Source organism: Eurypyga helias, unplaced genomic scaffold (assembly GCF_000690775.1).
Source record: "Eurypyga helias isolate BGI_N326 unplaced genomic scaffold, ASM69077v1 scaffold34871, whole genome shotgun sequence".
NCBI lineage: Eukaryota > Metazoa > Chordata > Aves > Eurypygiformes > Eurypygidae > Eurypyga > Eurypyga helias.
In genome coordinates, this window is record NW_010230787.1 from 21,497 (window position 1) to 40,200 (window position 18,704).

The 18,704-nt window shown below is 48.7% G+C and overlaps 1 protein-coding gene across 1 annotated transcript; it reads right to left on the reverse strand.

The window, feature by feature from the left end:
• Nucleotides 1-302: 302 nt before the first annotated feature.
• Nucleotides 303-17,280, reverse strand: BOK (BCL2-related ovarian killer). Its single transcript, XM_010160859.1, has 4 exons — nt 17,057-17,280; nt 13,240-13,368; nt 5,538-5,701; nt 303-616 (listed from the first exon to the last, which is right to left on the reverse strand). Exons 1-4 carry the CDS (start codon nt 17,277-17,279, stop codon nt 491-493), a joined length of 642 nt encoding a protein of 213 aa, XP_010159161.1. The 5' UTR covers nt 17,280; the 3' UTR covers nt 303-490.
• Nucleotides 17,281-18,704: the final 1,424 nt, after the last annotated feature.

Consider the following 18,704-nt stretch of genomic DNA (forward strand, 5'->3'; position numbering starts at 1 on the left):
ATAAAGGAGGAGATGGAGTTTAAGCACAACAACGACAAGAATCAACGCAAGGCGAGTGTGAGGACCAAAGGGGGAATAACACGGAGTGAAGGAGAGACTCTACCCCTCTCCTGTTTTCTCTCCCATGTCAAATCATATGCCCTTCCTGCTCCCCTCTGCCTGGCACTACCATGAGCATGCAACACAACCGTAAGGAACAGATGCCCGACGGCGTGCGCTGCAATCAGCGTGCCCAGGGACTGGACACGTCCAGGCCACACATGTGTCGCCCAGAGAAACAAGAGTCTTGAAAGAATTAGTGGTGAGAGAGGCTCCTGCGGCTGCAAAGAGGAGACTGTGGTTGCTCATGTGCTCCCAGCCAAAGGGAGAGGAGAACAAGCCTTTTGTTTGTCCCAGTTCTTCTCTTCCTCCTCTTCAGAGATTGCTACTGCCACCGCTTCCGGAGCCCGGGAGGAGATGGGGTAGGGGGGCTGCACTCGGTGATTGGGATTCATCTCTCGGGCAGCAAGACGAAGAAGATAGCCTTGAGGAAGTGACCAAAGCTGCAAACGGCGGCCACGAGCCAGTGGGAGCGAAGGCTGGGGTCAGTATTCACCACGCATTTCGTGATGTCTGCCTAATGAGGACGGAACAGAGATCATCAGAGAGATGCCCAGAACCACATCAGCCACCGCTGCCGACGCTCCCAGCCCCCACCACTGCAGCAGCACCGCTTTGCCACACCATCAGCTGCCACAAAGGCTTGCTCTGACACTCCCACACGCTGCCAGTTATTAAATCAGGCTCAAGAGCTCTGCGAAACACGCTTTCTTCATACTGCAACAAGGTGAAGTTTTCCCCCTTTTCAGCCACCCCTGAGGAAAGATTGTCAAGCATTTCCCATTTTGAATAGCTACATAAAAAAACCCAACTTTCTTCCCCTTTTCAAAAGGGCTAGGAAGCTTGGTAATATCAGCATTCTCATCCTTTTCTGTAAAGCAGGATGCTTCCCAGAGGTTGTCCTGTTTAATATCAGCTTGAGTTGCTTGCACTTTTTCTCTTGCTTTAATGTTTTATCTGGAAGTCATTCAAGCAAGCCAATCCCCAATTTAAATCTAAAGCAATGCAAGCTTTGTTTGTGGAAATATGTATGCTGGCAGAGATGCCTCCCCGACGCGTGGGCCAGATTTATAGATCGCTTGGGCAGCTGGTTTCAAGTATTAACAAGAATAGAAGCTGGCCTGCAATGAATAAAAAAGAACAACAATCCAGCAAATTCATGAAGACAGGATGTCAGCTGGCATTGGGAGGAGAAGGTGGAAAATATCTGGAGGGTAAAGCAAACAGGACTGAGGCAGACAGAAAATTGCATCTTCAGGTGGGGGAAACAAATCCAATTTCTGCCAGCCATGTCACGGGGTTTGTGGTTAAACTGCAGCCTAGCACAAGGAGACACGGCCTGTTGTTCTGTAACAGAGGGTGCACCACTGGCACATCCCCTTGACATGGTTTTCGGAAATGGCAAATATGAACCAGACTCAGGTCACAAGGAGGGCAAATATTTGTCAGCCCCAAGGCTTTTTCCTTACAAGCTTAGCTCAGCAGTCTTCCAACCCTGTCCTCTGACACAAGTCTCTCATTGACCATGCAAAGGGAAGTCAGACTCTCAACCCTGAGATGTTCCTCTTGTAGGATGGGACACAACAGCTGCTGAATACTCCGGCAACCTTTTCCAGCATTTCCGCCTGCGTTCGAGACATGGGCGAGCCCTGCCTGACTGACCTTGGTAATAATTAAAAGACAACAAAAAGGGGACCAAAGGGACAAATCTGGTGAGTACAGCCACGCTAACCGACTCCGCTGTCATCTACAGACCAAAGGTCTGCCGACAGCAGCCTCAACAGCCTCCCACGCGGTTCCAGCAGTTCCTCCCTCACAAGGAAGTCTGAAAGGCTGGCACGCTGAATCACCCTGCACCAGTGTTCTCTGGGGAGCACTGGGAGACACTGAGCCCACGAATAACTGACAAGTAGAGATTGCAGGAGGAATGAATACAGGCACTCAAGGATGGGAAGAACCAGGATAGCAGGAGGAAGCTGAATCAGCATGTGGGGTGCTCCTGAGGCTGAACACCAAGGTGTGGAAACGCACTGCCTGTGGCTACAAAAGCACAAGCAACCATAGCAAGGCTAGCACCTAACAGAAGATGCTGCACTGTAGTATCCGTGGTTATAGGTACTTTATCTGTATTATGGAAAGCAAAATGAGTCTGCCTAAATGTTTTCAGTGATGCCTTAGCAAACTCACATTTTTGCATTGTAAAAAAGTCTGAATTGATTCAGCCTGCCCAATTTTAGGGACCAGCACATCCCTGAAACACAGTTGTGTCAAACTGTTTGTTTAGTCAGGAGAAGTCACGACATGCAAGTACCTGTCTTACTTAAGACGTATTCAGATGTCAGGGTAGTTGATCAATAAGAAACCAAACCTCTGCAGGGCTTTAGTGCCTCATGTGAACCAGTACAAGGCCCAAATATGCACTCCAGGTTGGTCATAGCTACAGAGGGTTAACCTCCAGATGAGAAAGTGTGAACCCCTTAAAGCTGTGCTATGCCCTACCAAAGGCAATGACCTCACTGCAGCTAATCAAGAGGAGCTGCAGTCAGAAGCGCTTACAACTTTGTATGGGGCTTGCTTAGATAAACAGAATTGCTCAGCTGTTCAGCAATCACCTTAGCTATTGTTATCCAAATAAAGCATACTGATAAGGCACTGGAATTAAAATATTCAAAGCTACTTAATAAAACAGGTATTTGAGTCTTGTGAGACACTGAAAAACTGTTGCAATCGCAGTTTGATCTCTGTCTGTTAATTATTCAAACAAGCTCAAGTCTCCTGCTCTTCTTTGTCCCAAATATATGTAATAGCTGCTAAAAAAAAAAAAGAAAAGCCCTAAAACCCCTTCCTACTCTACTGAAAAGCCACTGTTGAGGCTGCAAACTCTCCCCAGGGCACGATGCTGTCTCAGACAGGGAAACAAGAAGTGTTTAATGCAAGAGGCTTGGGTTGGGCTTTGGGGGGTAGGGTCATCTCCACCCTATGGCAGCAGTATGGGAACCTATGGCTGAGTGGAGACTTCCAAATGCCTTTCCAAGGTCTCCACGGTGGCTTTCCGAAACAGCTCAGAGCACAGTGGTTCCTCTTGGCAGCCTCAACCTGAGCTGATGTGTAAGAGACAGGAGCCATGTGCACAGGGAAAACAAGGACTCCATGCCAAGACAAACTAACAACCAGCTAGGTCAGGCAGCAGACGAAAGGGTCCCCACTACAGAGCTGTTTTGTCTGGCCCATTTCTGAACAAGGCTGGGAAATTTCACGCTGCAGTGCCTAGATCAAGGGGAAGAACATTCAGGGAAGCACAGCACAAGATGGCAAGGGGATTAGCAGCCTTTTCCCAGCCTGAAGGAACCACTCATTGCTAGAGGGAAAATATCTCCTTGCTGCAGCCCAAAATTGCTGATAAGGGTAGTGGAGACAGACTGTAATCAGCACAACCCGGCAGCTTTTACAGTGGTTTTATTTGATCACGGGCAGGGAGATTGGCTTCCCTCTCCTAGGGCCAGATCCCAAGAGCAAGCAGCATAGGTTCAGCAACTCAACAGAAGCGTGCTGGCCATCCAAAGAGGGATGAGTGGCAAAAGGAGTGAGCAGTGGACAGGGCTTATTTCCTCAGCTGCAAAGAACCACTTCTAGTCAGGGGATGGATTTTGCAGCTTGTTTGCTGTGCAACAAACTTGCCAAAAATATCCATTTGGAACTATCAAGACCCTGTTTTGAACCCTAGCATCTTGTTTTAATTTTATTCACAATATTAACTTAATCAGAACATGCATGTTTTACCAAAACAAAGAAAAAATAGTTGGGAGACTAGGAGGAGACACATTCCTATGCAACATTTCAAATGTAATGAAACCGGATTTTTTCCCAAAGGAAAAATTGTTTCAGAGAATACAATTCAACCAGCTCTACAGGTATGCAGTTAAAGTAAGCCTCAAATGATATTGAGGCATGGATTTCACAGGCAGGAACCGTGCTACTTAATCAGTCTCTTTCCCAGGATATCCTCTTCATCTACCTTGGCAGTTATTTGCGTGGACGCAAAATGAAACAGATCAGAGCACTGAAATCAAAGGTTACTTTTCAGCCTAACCAACCAGTTCCCCAACCCAGCTGACCGCAAGGTCAGTTTTAGAGAGGGCAGGGATGATTTAAGGCCGCAGGGAGACTTAGTAAATGCAAGGGATCCAAAATTGTAACAGTGCTGCCTTGCCAGTTTCCTTTCATCAAAAAAGCACCTCCCCTTGCAGAGAAGCCAGGTGACCAAACCAGCTACAGGCACACTTGGGAAGCCTCAGCACAGAGGAGCAATGCTCATTTTGGAAGGAGACATCCCCCTCTCTCCAGGTCTGGCAGCGTGGGAAGCCTGACTGTTTCCCGACAGCTCAGGAATAGAGATCACCTCTTGGAAAGGAGGGACTTTGACACCATGTCTGAGTCTGGAAGGAGCACGTGCCTTGGTAACAAGATGCCATACGGCAATGTTTAGCTCCAGGCAGCATCTGCCAGGTGCCTTTGGCTCTATCACTCCAAGGAGTGTCTGTATCCCTGCCAGATAGGCACAGAGACCCTGGTACATACGTACACCACCCAGCTGCCATCTCTGACTCCCGGGAGAGGTCACTAGAAAGGTGTCTGGCTATTCCACAGCACCAAAGCTCTTCCTCAGAGCCATCCTCCAGAGGAGCACTGTATTGCCCATTGGGTACAGAGGGAACCAAAGAAATCAGATGCTTAATGCCATACGAGATGGAGCCACACTCCAACGCAGAGCAGCACCATGCCTCACCCGTGGGCTCAGAGCTGGCCAGTGACAGAGCCACGAGCCCTCCCACTGTCGATAGGTGTTATGGGTGCCCTTCAAAGCATAAGCGTGCTACAGTTTTAGCTACATCAGAAGTTATTCATGGAGCACCGTCAGGGTTAGGCCAGAGAACGGCACAAACCACAAGGTTGTAATAAACCTCTGAAATTCCTTATGGAGGGAAGTCACGTTACTATACTAAGCTTTGACTTGGGGAACCATGAAGCAGATGAAAGAGGAAATAAGTCGTCAGGCCTCATTTATTCAGTTTCTAGAAAGCAGCTACCCAAGAGAATGACCCCTATTTTAGTGTCTCCCACTATGACTGGCTGGCAGCACCAGTGATGTTCAGGTCAGGCGAGGCACTGGTGGGTCAGGACTGAATTAGTCTGGCACAGCTACACAAGAAGCTGAGGACCAGAATAGCTGATGCAGTGGAGGACAGGAGCACGCGGCAGTCAGAGCTATACGGAGTCTAGCACAGGTGCAAGTAGGACAGTGATGGCCACAGGGCTGTGGAAGAGAATCTCATTCAGTGTTTTTCTGCATAAAGCTGTGGTTGGGACACTCTCACTTTCATTAACTGGGATCTGGTCTGCATGTGTGGAAGCTGGCTTGATTAGATAGCATCTCTTACCCAGCCTCCTCTTCTTTTCAGCCACGTCACCAAGGTCTTGCGGACAAATTCTCCCAGGCAGTCTACGATGGTGTGAACCATGGCTGGCTGCGCATGCCGCACACAGTCCACTGCCAGCCCGGCTGCCACAGCATAGAGAGACACCACCTTGCCCCACGTTATGCCTACGAAAAGAAGAAAGGCCATTCAGATTTACACAGGCACACATAGCTCATGCTTGAATAAGCGAAGGAAACAGCTTTGCTTCGTTACACGTGCCCACGTGGCATGCGTGCAGCTCTGGGTTCAGGGGCAGCCACAATTCTGTATGCTCTCCACCATGGGGGAAAGGAAATACCAGGGGACCAGGACGGGGAAAACCCTCCTCCTGGAGAAAGCAGAATTTGGTTTGACCCCCCTCTCAGCAATGGGTGCACAGCTTTGGAGAAAGCAGCCCAAAGGCATCATCAGAGCAGGGAAGATGTGCATCACCATGATTTATATTGCCATTAACTCCCAGCCATGCACATAGAGAATGGTTTGGGTTGGAAAGGACCTTACAGACTATCCAGTTCCAAGCCCCCTGCCATGGGCAGGGACACCTTCCACTAGACCAGGTTGCTCAAAGCCTCATCCAGCCTGGCCTTGAACACTTCCAGGGATGGGGCATCCACACCTTCTCTGGGCAACCTGTTCCAGTGCCTCACCACCTATACGCTGCACAGGAGGTGATTGAATTCCAAGAGTTTGAACAACCTGGGTTTTTTGTCACCAGCACAACTCACACACCCTTTAGACCAACTGTTCCTGGGTTTTTTTCTAGATCAGAGGAGACAGATCCAGCGTGGCACACAAAGCACACACGAGATAAGCATCTTCCATCCGTTCTACCATGACACGAGCAAAGAAGGGAGGCAAAGCTACAGGGCCAAGCGGGTTGGCGTCCTCCCCGATGTAAGGAGGTAGCTTCAAGAATTTGGACACAAATACAATACTTAACACTGCATATCCTAACCCACTGAAGGCAGGGCAGGGACAGAGTGTCAGTCAGCTATCTAATCTCCCAGAAAACAGCCTTCCTGCTAGGCTGACCTGCAGGCAATGAACACTCCATGGAAGTTGTCCCAGCATCAGTCATCTTCCTGTTCGTGCTAGTGATAAGCACTCGAGAACCAGCCAACCTCCCTGGGTCTCCCTCACACTCTGCCAACACCACTAGGCATAAATCCTCCATGCTTAAGCATTGCAGCTAGCACTCCCTCATCAGGCTTTTATCAGGACTAGTGACCTGGAAACGCACTCCTTCTGTGCCTATGTAGAACTACCACAGCACAACAGCACGTGGATTTCCTCTGGATCTGCTGAAAGTTTACCCCTTACTTTATTATCTGGGACAGCGGTCTTCGACAAGCATACTGCAAAGATTTTACAGTGTCAGGTCTCTAGGAAGTCTGTCCAAGGTCTCTCCCAAACGTAGCCAGAAGCCAAATGAAGTCTCAGTGTTTAAAAACACACAAAATTGTTCTTGCTGGGTTGCAACAAGAAAGAAAATAGGTAAGAGAACGGAAGATTAGGTCAGTCACTATATCTAAGGACCAGAAGGGGTTAAACACACAATCAAGAAACTGGATGTGCTCAGCAATCTATCAGCTAAGAAAGCAAACCCTTAGATACAACTGAAATTAAAAGGCTCCCTCTCCCCTTCATCGCACTTCTGGATTCCCAGGCACCCCAATCCACCTCTTTGGGATGGAGCTCCTGACTCCTCAGACCTTCTCACACTGCAGCAAAGCTCCCCACATTCCTTTACAACACATGCAGGTTTCAGAGCATTTCCACAATCCTTCCACTGAGTGCCTCAAAAGGGACACTCACACTAACACTTAGAGCCATTTCTTTTTTTAAATAAAAACATACTAAACACTAAAGAAACTCTTTAAATGGCAGACATAGGAATGGCTTGATAGACTGAAGAAAATACATTTAGTGTTCCAAAAAAAGCCATTTTTTCACTCATCACTGAGGTAAGACCAAAATCTACAGATGATCCTTTTGTGAGGCTCTGTAGCAACAGCTCATAGTCTCCTGTGATACTGTCCTTCACCAGCACTATCTCCAAGATCAGAGGAAGTTATTAACATGGCTAAATTGGCTGTCATTGTGATTTTATTTTCTGAGTAGGCCCTGCCATGTCCCTTCCTCAGAGCTGTCACTCAGGAAGTTCACTGCCTGTGTGGTATTCACACTATTTATCTGTGGTTCTCACATTGCGTGTCACCATGACAGTAAGCAGAACGAGCCAGGAAGAGGCTATGAAACCACATGAGAAAATACTAGGAGAGCTGCTCCTGGCAAGAAAGAGGCTGTCCTGCTGCAGGTCAACACCTCTCCACCCACTGAAAGAGGCTTCACCTCCTGCTGACCAGAGTCTCCTGGACCTCAGCTGGCTTAGACTCAGCTTCAGCATGTCAGTTTTTGCTGTTCTCCACCCCTGCAGAAATGTGGCTCCTTGCATCTTGAGTTACATGAACCAAAGTTACCCAAAATTCCAGGGAAGAGTTCACTGGCTTATTCCCAAGCTTTTACTGACAGCACGCTTTAAATATCTGAATCAAGTCCATTAGCTTTGAGACATTTACATGGCAGTAACTAAGAGTGACAGGGGACTGTGAGGCCACCCTGGTGCAGAAAGACCGCTCCAGCCTTGCTAAACTTCACTTTAAACCCAAGTTTCTCTTTCCAACAGAAAAATGTATTCACAACCTATGAAAGACAAAGGCTCAGTAGACCCATGTTTTTCCCAACACACAGGAATGCAGTTTGATCTACAGACATTTCAGTCCAGATGTCTCCTCCCAGGGAGGATAAGGAGAAAGCTCTTCAGCTCTGGCTTCGTTGCCAGGTTGTTACGGTGGTGCTTGCTGCAGGACCTGCAGGAGGTGAACGCTTCCCCAGCATGCAGATAGAGTCCCTCTCCCTTTCACAAGGGCAGCAGAGAGAGGGCAAATTGTGCTTGCTTATCCTGCCACTGGATGCAAAGGGCTCAGCGGTCACTTCTCATTGTCCTCCTCTTTATAGAGCATGAGTGTAAGGGTCAAACCAATCTTTCAGTCTGCTTTTCCTGTTCCTGGCAGAGCTGGGCCATGGGGATGAGACAGGAGGAAATCCCCTCTCGACTTCTCTGCATGGAAACTCCTATTGACACTGCTGGAGGCAGAAGATGGAGACAGGCAGCTGGGCTTCTCACCCCAGTCAGCAGGGAACAGCTTCTGCTCTTGTTGGCACAGGAGGGCAGCCCTGAAGCAAGCGAAGAGCAGACACCTCCGAGAGCTGCTCTGGGTGTGCCTGTGGCCAGTCCCCCTGCCCTGGGAGGGCTCCAACCCCAGGCAGGGCAGGACAGAGGAACAGGCTACAGCAGCCCCCATCTGCACTTCTCCAGGACACCAGCTCCATTAGCTTTTCCCTCTCAAGGATTCTCTCAGATGGGGTAGAGCAGCACAGTCTACTGCAAGGGCAGTGCCCCTGTCCCCTGTGATGGCCAGGCCAAGGTCAGGGTGACAGTAGCTTGATGCATCCCTCTGCATAAGCTGGAATTGCAGCCAGCCAGTGCACACGAGCAGAGAAGACCCATTGTCACGCTCCAAATTCCTCAAAAAGTCTGGCTGGCATCCACATTGGGTGAGACAGGCACTCATCAGCAAAAGACACAATCTACTCGCAGCTTCCCACTGCGCAGACTAGCATGCAGAGGAGCTAATGACAAGAGGGAATGGAAAACCAGTCTAGAAAGGAGTGATCAAAACAGAGAGAGCTCTGAAACTTCTGCTCACAGAGATGGAACAAAAGGACATGAAAATGTGAAAAGCTGCTGAGAAGGCATTTTAAAAAATAAGAAATACAAGTTGCAGACTCAAGGCCAGTCACAGAGCTGAAGGTATGTAAACACTGGCAAACCCAGGGGAAAATGAATTAGCAGGAGAGGAGCGCTCCTGAAAGTGTTCCCGCTGCATATCAGCTTGCCTGCCCCAGGAGAGAGCTCAAGAAGCCATGAGACACGACTGTGCTGAGTCTCAGAGCACCACGCTATGCAGCGTTACCCAAATAAACTTCCCTTGGCTCCACTCAGCGCCAAAGCCTAACTCGTAAATCAGACCTCAGAGAAACATGATCAAGTGCTACATTTCATGTCTGGGAGAATACAGCCAGACACAATACACTTTCCTCTAATGAGGAGAAAGAAGCCAAGAAGGATGTGCACAAGGCAGGGAGCTCAACTCGCAAGACCTAAGTGACAAGGAACCCACGGGATGCAGACTGCTCCTGCAGGGGAAAGCATTTTCTTCTGAGAATCCGTCAGCCGTGCATCCCTGTTGTCCTAGGTTCACTTCAGCCCAAGCACTTGCCATTGAAAAATGAGTACCTAAACCAACACAAAACCAGATGAAATGTGTGAGAGCACCCTGGTGCCTAGCAGGTCTTACCTGCTAGGACTGGAGGAAACTCTTTCCTCTAGGAAATGAAAGTGCTGCTCCCTTTCCTTCTTCTGTTTTTTCCACCAAGTGACCCCTTCCTTCTGGGATTTATTTAAACAGCTAATGTAAATGCCAGCTCAGCCAGGCCTCAATCCAAAGCCTGTTAAAGTCAGTGGAAAGTCTGCTAGCTGCAGAGCAGCTTTGGACCACACACCAAAACCAGTGCTGTGCTCACAGAGGTGATGCTGCTGCGGATCCTTCAACCTCCAAAGCAGGTCAGAGCCCTGCAGTGCCAGCCCCCACACAGGTGGGCTCTCCTTGCCCCGAATAACAGGCTGTATGGAAACAGGGAAGCAAAATACAGCTTGAGCCTTACCATGCTGTGTGACCTGCTCACCTTCTGCCTGTATTCTCAGCTGCTAACCTGCTGTAATCGAGATTCACGCTGCCCTTGCTACACCAGAGAAAAGCCAAACCTGAGAGAGCTGGAATAGACAATGCTCTGAAGTTGAATATGGCATAATGTACCCATGCAGTGGGACCAACACGGATGCTTGATGTCCTCAGTCTTGACTTCTTGAGAAGTGCATCCAGGGCTTGCGCTTAGTCAAGACGTGTGGACAGTGTGGACAGGAAGTGAGAACAGCCAGAGCTACAGTGTGAAGGCTCAAAACCAGACCAGAGTGTGGAAGGCCATGTAAAAAATTAAGGAGAAAACCTCTCCAGCAAGGCAGGGTCAAAGTCCCCCACTCCCTTACCGGCAAGGCATTGCCAGTGACTGATGGGGCTTCTCAGACTGTCTAGGCACTGCAATGTCAGGCTGTAGCTGTTTTCTTTGTAAACTGGACAGTGAAAAACAGGCTGAGATGCTTTAGCTGCAATTGGCACAAAAGCCTCAGACTGCACTTAAGTCTCCAGTTTCCTTTGCTCAGTAAGAGCCTCTTTCCTCTGAACTATGAAAAAAATTAGGAATGAGTGTCTGGCTGCCACAGCCAACTCTGATTTGCTGGATTTATCATTAAATGCTGAGTCTTGAGACTGCAGTTTGGATCCATGAATGTTAAAAATCAGCAAACCCCTCCCCTTCTGCCAATCAGCAGCCTTCTAGCAAGAGAAATTACAACAACGAATTCATAAAAGCAACTGAATACACAACCCCAACTTCACACTCCCATGTTATCCTGTTAGTTGCTCTGACACAGAGATGAATAAGAAGGAAAAAAAAAAAAAAAACAGCATACAGAGCAGTGGGAAGGTTTGAATCCACGCCCTGTGCAACTGCCAGCCGTTTATGCAGCACGGTGTCCCCAGCTGAAGGGCTGAACTAGCAACAGGGCTTGAGCCTGGGCTTCTGCTGTGTTACTGAAGTGTCTAGCATTGCCAGCCTCAAAGGACTGAGTCCAGATCCCATTCTTACTATCCTGAAAACCCCACATTTAGAACAACAAACACATTTTAAACCATCCACACTTTTCAATTCACTCCTGAGCTGAGAAGTTGAAGACCACCAAAATACGCAGCTCTCGGTGCATCTGTCAAAATACATCAATGCGAGCAAGATGCCCAGAAGCTGGCAGGTCTTTCTCCCTGCAGCACAGCAGCACACAGAGTCTGCTCCACCTGCAGCCATCCAGATTTCTGGCTTAATTCCTCGTGTCACTTCAGCTTTGGAGGTGGGCCAGTTCCAATGCTGTAGTCAGCTATAGTCATCTAAGATGATAACCTACTTACCTGCAACACAAATACCCGAGCTTGCAAAACTGACCTTCATTTTTTGTAAGCCTTGATGCAAGTAAAGCTCAGCACTGAGTGACAAGACAGGGCAGCTGCACTCTGAACACAGCCACACTCAGACATTCCTGCCATACATGCCCAGCTCTTGCTTTCTGAGCCCATACAGCCGCCCATGCCAGCCCAGTGCAAAGGCAGACTGCATTCCAGGCATGCTCTGAAAGGATGCCGAGGGCTACAGAATCCAATTCCATCCGTTTCTTATGGCACAGCTTCAGCTTCCCTGATCTGGGAAGTAAATCTGCCCTACTAGACCTGCTGGGAGCCACGCTTTTCCAGTCCCTCAGAGGGATCTATTTTGACGTCTGTTGGGATGCTGGAGAGGCTCTGTGCTCTCCACCACAACACACTTCAGACCTGAAGTCCAGGATGTGCTTCTATATGGCGTCAATGTTTCCCGTGTAGTTCATACGCATAAAGACGCATAGCTGATGGTGAAGATGAAAAGAAGGAAGCCTGTCTGAAAGTACAACAGAAACCTGGACTTCTGTCCTGTACCAACAACTCCCACAGTAACAAGAATCACTGCCTCCTGCAACACTTCCCATGTCAATGCATCCAATGTTTTCACGCTACTATGCCCTTAGCAAGTAGCTCGCTGGGGTTTTCCCGCTTCTTAATTTTTCAGTTTGTTTCTAGTCTGACATCTACTGTCCCTTCCATGGGCAACACGAGACTCTGCAGAAAACCTACAACCACCTTAGGACTTGCCTTACACAAATCTCTGTATAAAATGCTTCTCTTCCCTTGATTTCCCCAGCCTGCATTCCCAATCACAGGCAGAGACTGCTTTCAGGGAGGCTGAAGCTCCCTCACAGGATCACAGCACAAAGCGTACCTTTGCTTATGAGAGTCACCTCTGAGACAGGTCAAACAGAAGCAGAAGAACATTCACATCTAAGCAGTGGGAAAGCTCAAAGCATCTGCTCGTCGGTGCTGGGGCTCCCGTCTCTCTAGCTACAGGAAAAGAGAAGCAGCAGGCTCCATCCACTGCAGTTCTGGCTGTTGCTGGGGAAAAGGAAGCCAGAAGAGAGGAACTCCCTTGTGATGAGTTGGTTCTGGTTCCTAGCACCAGCAGGGCTGGAACAAGGGAGACTCCCATGTAATGAATCTTCTCCAGTTGCCAATGGTGAGCAAAGGAGCTTGGAATGAGTGACCTCCCTGTGCAATGAGGTAACACTACCTACTAATGAGGAAAGGCAGGAGATGCCTTCTAGAATGAGTGAGAACCTGCCAGGAGGATATAATAAAACAGGGCATTTCCCTGCCAGAACAACAGAGCATAGAGGAGCTCTCATTAAACCATTAAAGCAGGGCACGCTGCCAAACTGCCCACGGCCCTTTCAGAAACCAGGCCCCACCTTGCAGGCTATCCCAGAAACACGCCTTCTGTAAGAGAGGTGGCTCCATCCTGTTCCTTTCCGCCCAGCCCTGTCTGTGTATCTGTCAGGGCACAGTACCTGCAGTGAAAATCTGCGCAGCTACTGCCAGGAAGGCGTCCGTCACCACCGTCTCCGAGTGCAGCGAGATGTTCAGTTGGCGGGCGATATTCCGGTAGACGTTGGGGCGAATGTATTCCAGCTCATCCCCTAGAAACAAACAGAAGTCAGCACCCGGAACACCAAGTCCTGCTCTCACCATGTAAGAATTACAGCTGAGGCTTCTAAGGGGAGTGGGGACAGGCAGTGGCCTCGTACCAGTGCTGTAGCTGCAGTAATCCCAATATAAATGATGTTTCCAGGCTGCCTGCCTGCCTTTCCTCCAACACGGGAGATAGGCCTCAGATAAGCAAAGCCATCTCATTTTTCTTCAGCAGTGAAAAGGAGGCATGTACATCTACACAAGATTTGAGAGATACGCCCTTTCTCGACACCACATCAGACTTGTACAAAAAAGCCTGGGATGAGAGCGACTCAAGAATGCTGGAGGCTGACGAAAGCCAAGGATCCACCCAGAGCTGCTCATTAGTTGAGCAAACAGACTATCAGCAGCTATTTTATTTTTTACACTCACACAGGAGTGATGATCTGGAGTTCTTTCTCTCCTCCAAATGGTGAGAGATATGTTCATTTGCCTGGCTGACTCCTCAGCAACAAGGTTCCCCACAAACACATGCTTTCACCTCCACATTGCTTTCTTCCCTGCTGGGAAATGGTTGGAGGCGTTAGGCTAGCTTGAAGACCAAGACAGAAATACCAAGGACAAGCAGAGAACCTCCTCCCACGTTTGAGCTATGGAGCTTGGGCAACAGCAGTAAAGCTTTTCCTCTGAGTACAACAAACCAGTAGTTAATAAAGCTCAGTTTCCAATGGATTTGTCTCTCTATAGGGGTTGATAGATACTCCATGAGAGTTGCACAGCTGCTGTAGGAGCATGATACAAAGCAAAGATGGCATGGGATCAAGGCCCTTTGCACATGGAGAGTCCTATTTGGTTTACATTTAGGACACTGTGTCCCAATCCTGCAGAAGAGTGCTCTGGAGCAACCAGGGGAAGAAGAGAGCTGTCACAACAGCTCTATGTCACACTGCAAGACCCAGATGACTTGCCCCAGTCAGAGGGCAACTGATCCTCCTGAAAACATGGGAGGATGCCACCCCAATCCAGAGCTTGTTACTGAGTCATTAGCTACTGGTCCTTCATTTCACTGGCACTCAGCACAGCACGGGCAAGGCCCAGCTCTACAGAATTCTACAGACGAGCTCTCTGGGACCTTTGGTGCGGGTTTTCCCACACACTTTGATGGCAGGAGGAAATCCTGCCAACACATGGTCAGCCCTGATAAGAGGAAACCTTGCTTGCACTACTCAACAGCTGTTTTCTCCTCACAAGGAGCACGCAGGCTTCCTGTTAAATGCAAGGAAATGGGGATAGCCCTGCCCGTGGTTAGCAGAAAGGGAGGCTGGGATCAGCACTTGGTAGCCTGCCATTGTTAGAGCTCTTAACAAGCAGTGCCTGGAGGCCCCAGATGAGATCGGTTTTGGTTGGAGGCACACGTGCTGTTCCAGCAGGCCCTGCCCTGCAGCCACGCACAGGGCAAGTAGGAGCGTTGGGGAAGACAAGCACAGGAAAGCAGTCCCAGGCTCAGGGAGACTCTCTGCCCTCTCCAGCAGCATGTTACGCTGGTGACACTCTCCCGTGTCTCTGTTCAGATGCCCACATGGGCACCTTGCAACTTTTAGAGCAATTTCTGTGCTTCTCCTTCCCTCAGTAATCACAGAGGAACAAGCCCAGCAGCAGTAGCAGTTCCCACACACTAGGAAAAGGCCCTTGCCTGGCCCTCGACCAGAGAAGTTCAGATACACCAGACCTCTGACACACATGGCAGGTGGCTCTGGGGTGTCTCATTTGGCCATACAATTAGTTTTTACCAGCTCCAATTCATTAATTGCACTGATTAGTTGCTAAGGCACACTGAGCTCATACATTCTTGCTCCCCAAGACTGCACCGCTTGTGGCCAGCACCTCTGCTAGCCCACCAGCCAGTTCATCACTTTTCACTGTCTTGGCACACGCAGGAGGACTAGGAAATACACTGACTTCTCATCTCCACAGGCTTCTCAGAACTGTAATGGAATAAAAACTGGCCTGGCCTGTTGCACTGCTTAGTAAGCAGCTAAGGACTGCCGTTGCTGGCAGGTGGCTGGATACCACACGGCCTTATACTGGTTTATAATCATGAAGGGGAAGAGAAAGGGACAGTCCATGTGCCAGGTGGCATTTCTGAACAAACTCTTCATTCTCTGAGGAAGGACTGCTCACCCTTCTTGTTGCATGGGTACCGCGTGGTGCTCTCCAAACAGATTTGCTCAGAGAAAGTGCCAAGTTCCTGGGACTATCAGCCAAATTTTTCCATCTGGACATGAATAAGTAACAGGAGAGTCATCAGGAGACGCCTTCAGATCCAGTCTGCCACCTGCTTGCCCTTTAACATGCTCCTGGCCACCCACAGAAGATCTGTTTGAAAGCAAAGAAACCTCAACCCCCAACCCAGGCACAGAAGAACGGAGGACCAAGAGGCAGTGAGATTGACAGAACAACAACAAAAACCCAAACCCAAAGACCAATCAACCACTGGAAACAAAACCAGAAGTGAAGTCAGCATAGGAAAGAAAAAGTGAAAAAGAATGCATGAAAAAACAAGTCAGTCAAAAGATAAACAGTTATGCCTTAAAAAAAAAATTGGGGATAATATCAAACAGAAGGAGAAAGAAAGGGGAGAAAGCAGGGAAATCAGCCTGGTGCTGAGTCGGTTAGGCCCAGATAATGGTTACTTCACCAGACTTACTTGAACTTGGGTGTAATTAAATTAGATGCAAATGTTAGTGGTAGTTTCCATGCCAGCTGTGAACTAATATATTAGCCTGCAGGCAAAGAGGGATGTTGGAAGCAACTTCCAAGAATGAGGGTGTCAGGATCCCAAAAGACAGATGGCTTGACTTGAGCACGCAGGAGGCCAAAACTTAAAGCAAAAGGACAGGTAACTGGCAGCATTTAGAGGATATTTCTGGTACAAGCACGACTCCAGGACATGTCTTCATATAGCAGCATACAGGCAAGACCTTCAAATCGCTCTCCCTGCAGCCCCCGGCAGCCACTGGCCATGGAGGGCTGGCTAGTTTGGGCACTGAATGGCAGTGTATGCCAGGCAACCTCAGCCAGCAACTCCTTGCTTCAACAAAAAGCAAACTCACGTCTTGCTGAATGATTAAGGTAGGTAAAGGAAAATTAAGCACACTCTCATTATAAAACAGCTTTTATAAAGTCTCCAATGCACATGGCCTAAACCCCAAATTAAACATCCTTTCAGCTAGGCAAGCACTTGATGAAGCCTAAGTCTAGAGGCAGCAGTACTCTACGAGATGCCAGCTTGGGTTGCGTCACGGCAGCCAAGTCACCTGCGTCTGGAGAAAACACTGCTAGACCTGTTAAAATGCCAAGCTGAGAAAGACTTCTGAAACTACTGTGAAAACTGCTACACAGCTGGAGTCTTACGCAGGGAAAATTTTGCTGTTGGGCCTTCTTGGATGGCATTGTGCTTTGAAGTAGTTGTAAGTCCTCAGAAAAAAGCAGTTCTGCAGACACACAGCACTCCAAGGGACTGAGGAAAGGAGTTGTTTAGGCAAGATCACCAAATCTAAATGCCCAATGCAGAGAAGAAAAACCTCTTTATCATCACATGAAAAGCCTCTTGGCGCTCATCAATTCCAGAAACCTTAGTCTGGTCTGAATTGTTCCAGAGAGTTTTGGCTCCCACCCCTTTGGGCGCGGACTTACCCAGTCGTAGCAGTATGGTGGACACCTCGGCCAGCTTGCCACCAGGCACTGGCACGTTGTACTCGGGTTTGCTCCAGCTGACACCCGCTCGAATTAGCCTGGAATTTATATAGTCTCTGCAGAGAGCCTTGGCTTGGGAGACAAGCTCCTTGTCAGTGGGAGATCTGTCAAAAACCTCCATGACCTCTGCAGCAAAGACCGAGGAACGTCGTAGCACTTCCATCCTTGGCTGACTTGCTGGGATGCTGAGCTGATGCCTGAGATGAGAATCTGCAGGAGCCGTGTGGTGATCCTCTGGTCCCTCGGTTTGTCACAGCTCGCAGCAGCTATTCTCAAAAGGCCAGTTTTTCATTTTACCTGGTGAATAAAAGCATTTGCAAGTCCTCTAGCATTGCAAGGATGTAAATCGGAAGCCCAAGTATTATACCTTACAGTTAGGCTAAAGTCAGTAGTACCATACTTGCAAAACATCTGTCTCAGGGCAAAGACTTCTGTCTTTCAGCCACTCTGATTTTCACTGGCAGCACAACCCACAGAAGGGCTGCAGTTTTGAACTATCAAGGTGTTTCCTCTTTTTCCAGTGCAGATTCAGCAGTCCTAGAATCACCCTCCAGAGAGACTCGACGGCCAGAGCATGGAAACAATTCACAGAATGTGTAGACTATATCAGCTTGTTTCAATTAAACTAGGAAAAAAACCCCCTGAATCCCAAGTACGAGCTACAGTAACCTCAACCAGATGTCAACAGACATTCCAGCTCAGTAGGTCAGGGATCCTTCTGAAGAAATAGCATTATTGCAAGAACAGGGATATAGGAACATACAAAGTGTCTCGACGCAGACCGTTTACCACAATGTCAGTTTAGTTTTTGGTTCTGCCACTCTTTTTCCCCCAAAGCAATGTGCATACTACTTCTCAAAAACCTTCAGCAATAGCAGAACAACAGATTTTTTACGAAGTTTTTAGGTGAGAATGCCTAAAGAGAAAATTCAAAAATTCATCTGTCGGTCTGACTTTTTCACCTAGTGCTGCTTTTGAAGTCAGAGTCAGACCAGTCTTTATTCAGATGTTAGCAAACGTACTTTTCAGTCCCCAGCTTTAGACAACTACTTACAATAACGATTTTCAAACAAAATAAAGCCGGTTGTTTTTGTTTGTCCCAATGAAAAACATATTTACCTCTCATGCTGCACTTTTTCCCCCTCAGTGATTTCTTTTTGGGTTTGGTTTCATGTTTCTTTGGAAGATCTGCGCCAATGAACACCTGGTTTAGGATTCCCAGGATAGTGTCACACTTCCCTGGAGAGCAGCAGCCGCCTCTGCCGTGCTCTCCGCAAGGCTCCGTCCCCATCTGTCAGCCCCGCATCCCGCCTGCGCTCCCACCGGGATCCCCGGGGCTTGCTCTGCTGCTTTTAAGGGACCCAGGCGGCAGAGGAAAGCTTTTAGCTTTAGCCTTGTAAGGAAGATGAAATAACCGGGAGGTGGGGTTGCTAGAGCCAGAGAGCAACGCCTTCTCCTCCCCGGGCTCCTCTCTTAAGGAGGTTCTCCCTCGTTCTGCCACGCTTGGCCCCGAGTGGGCTCGTTATGAAAAACGAGGTGGGTTTGCTGGTAGGAAATAGTTTGTCCAGAATGAGGTGCTTTGCAGGAA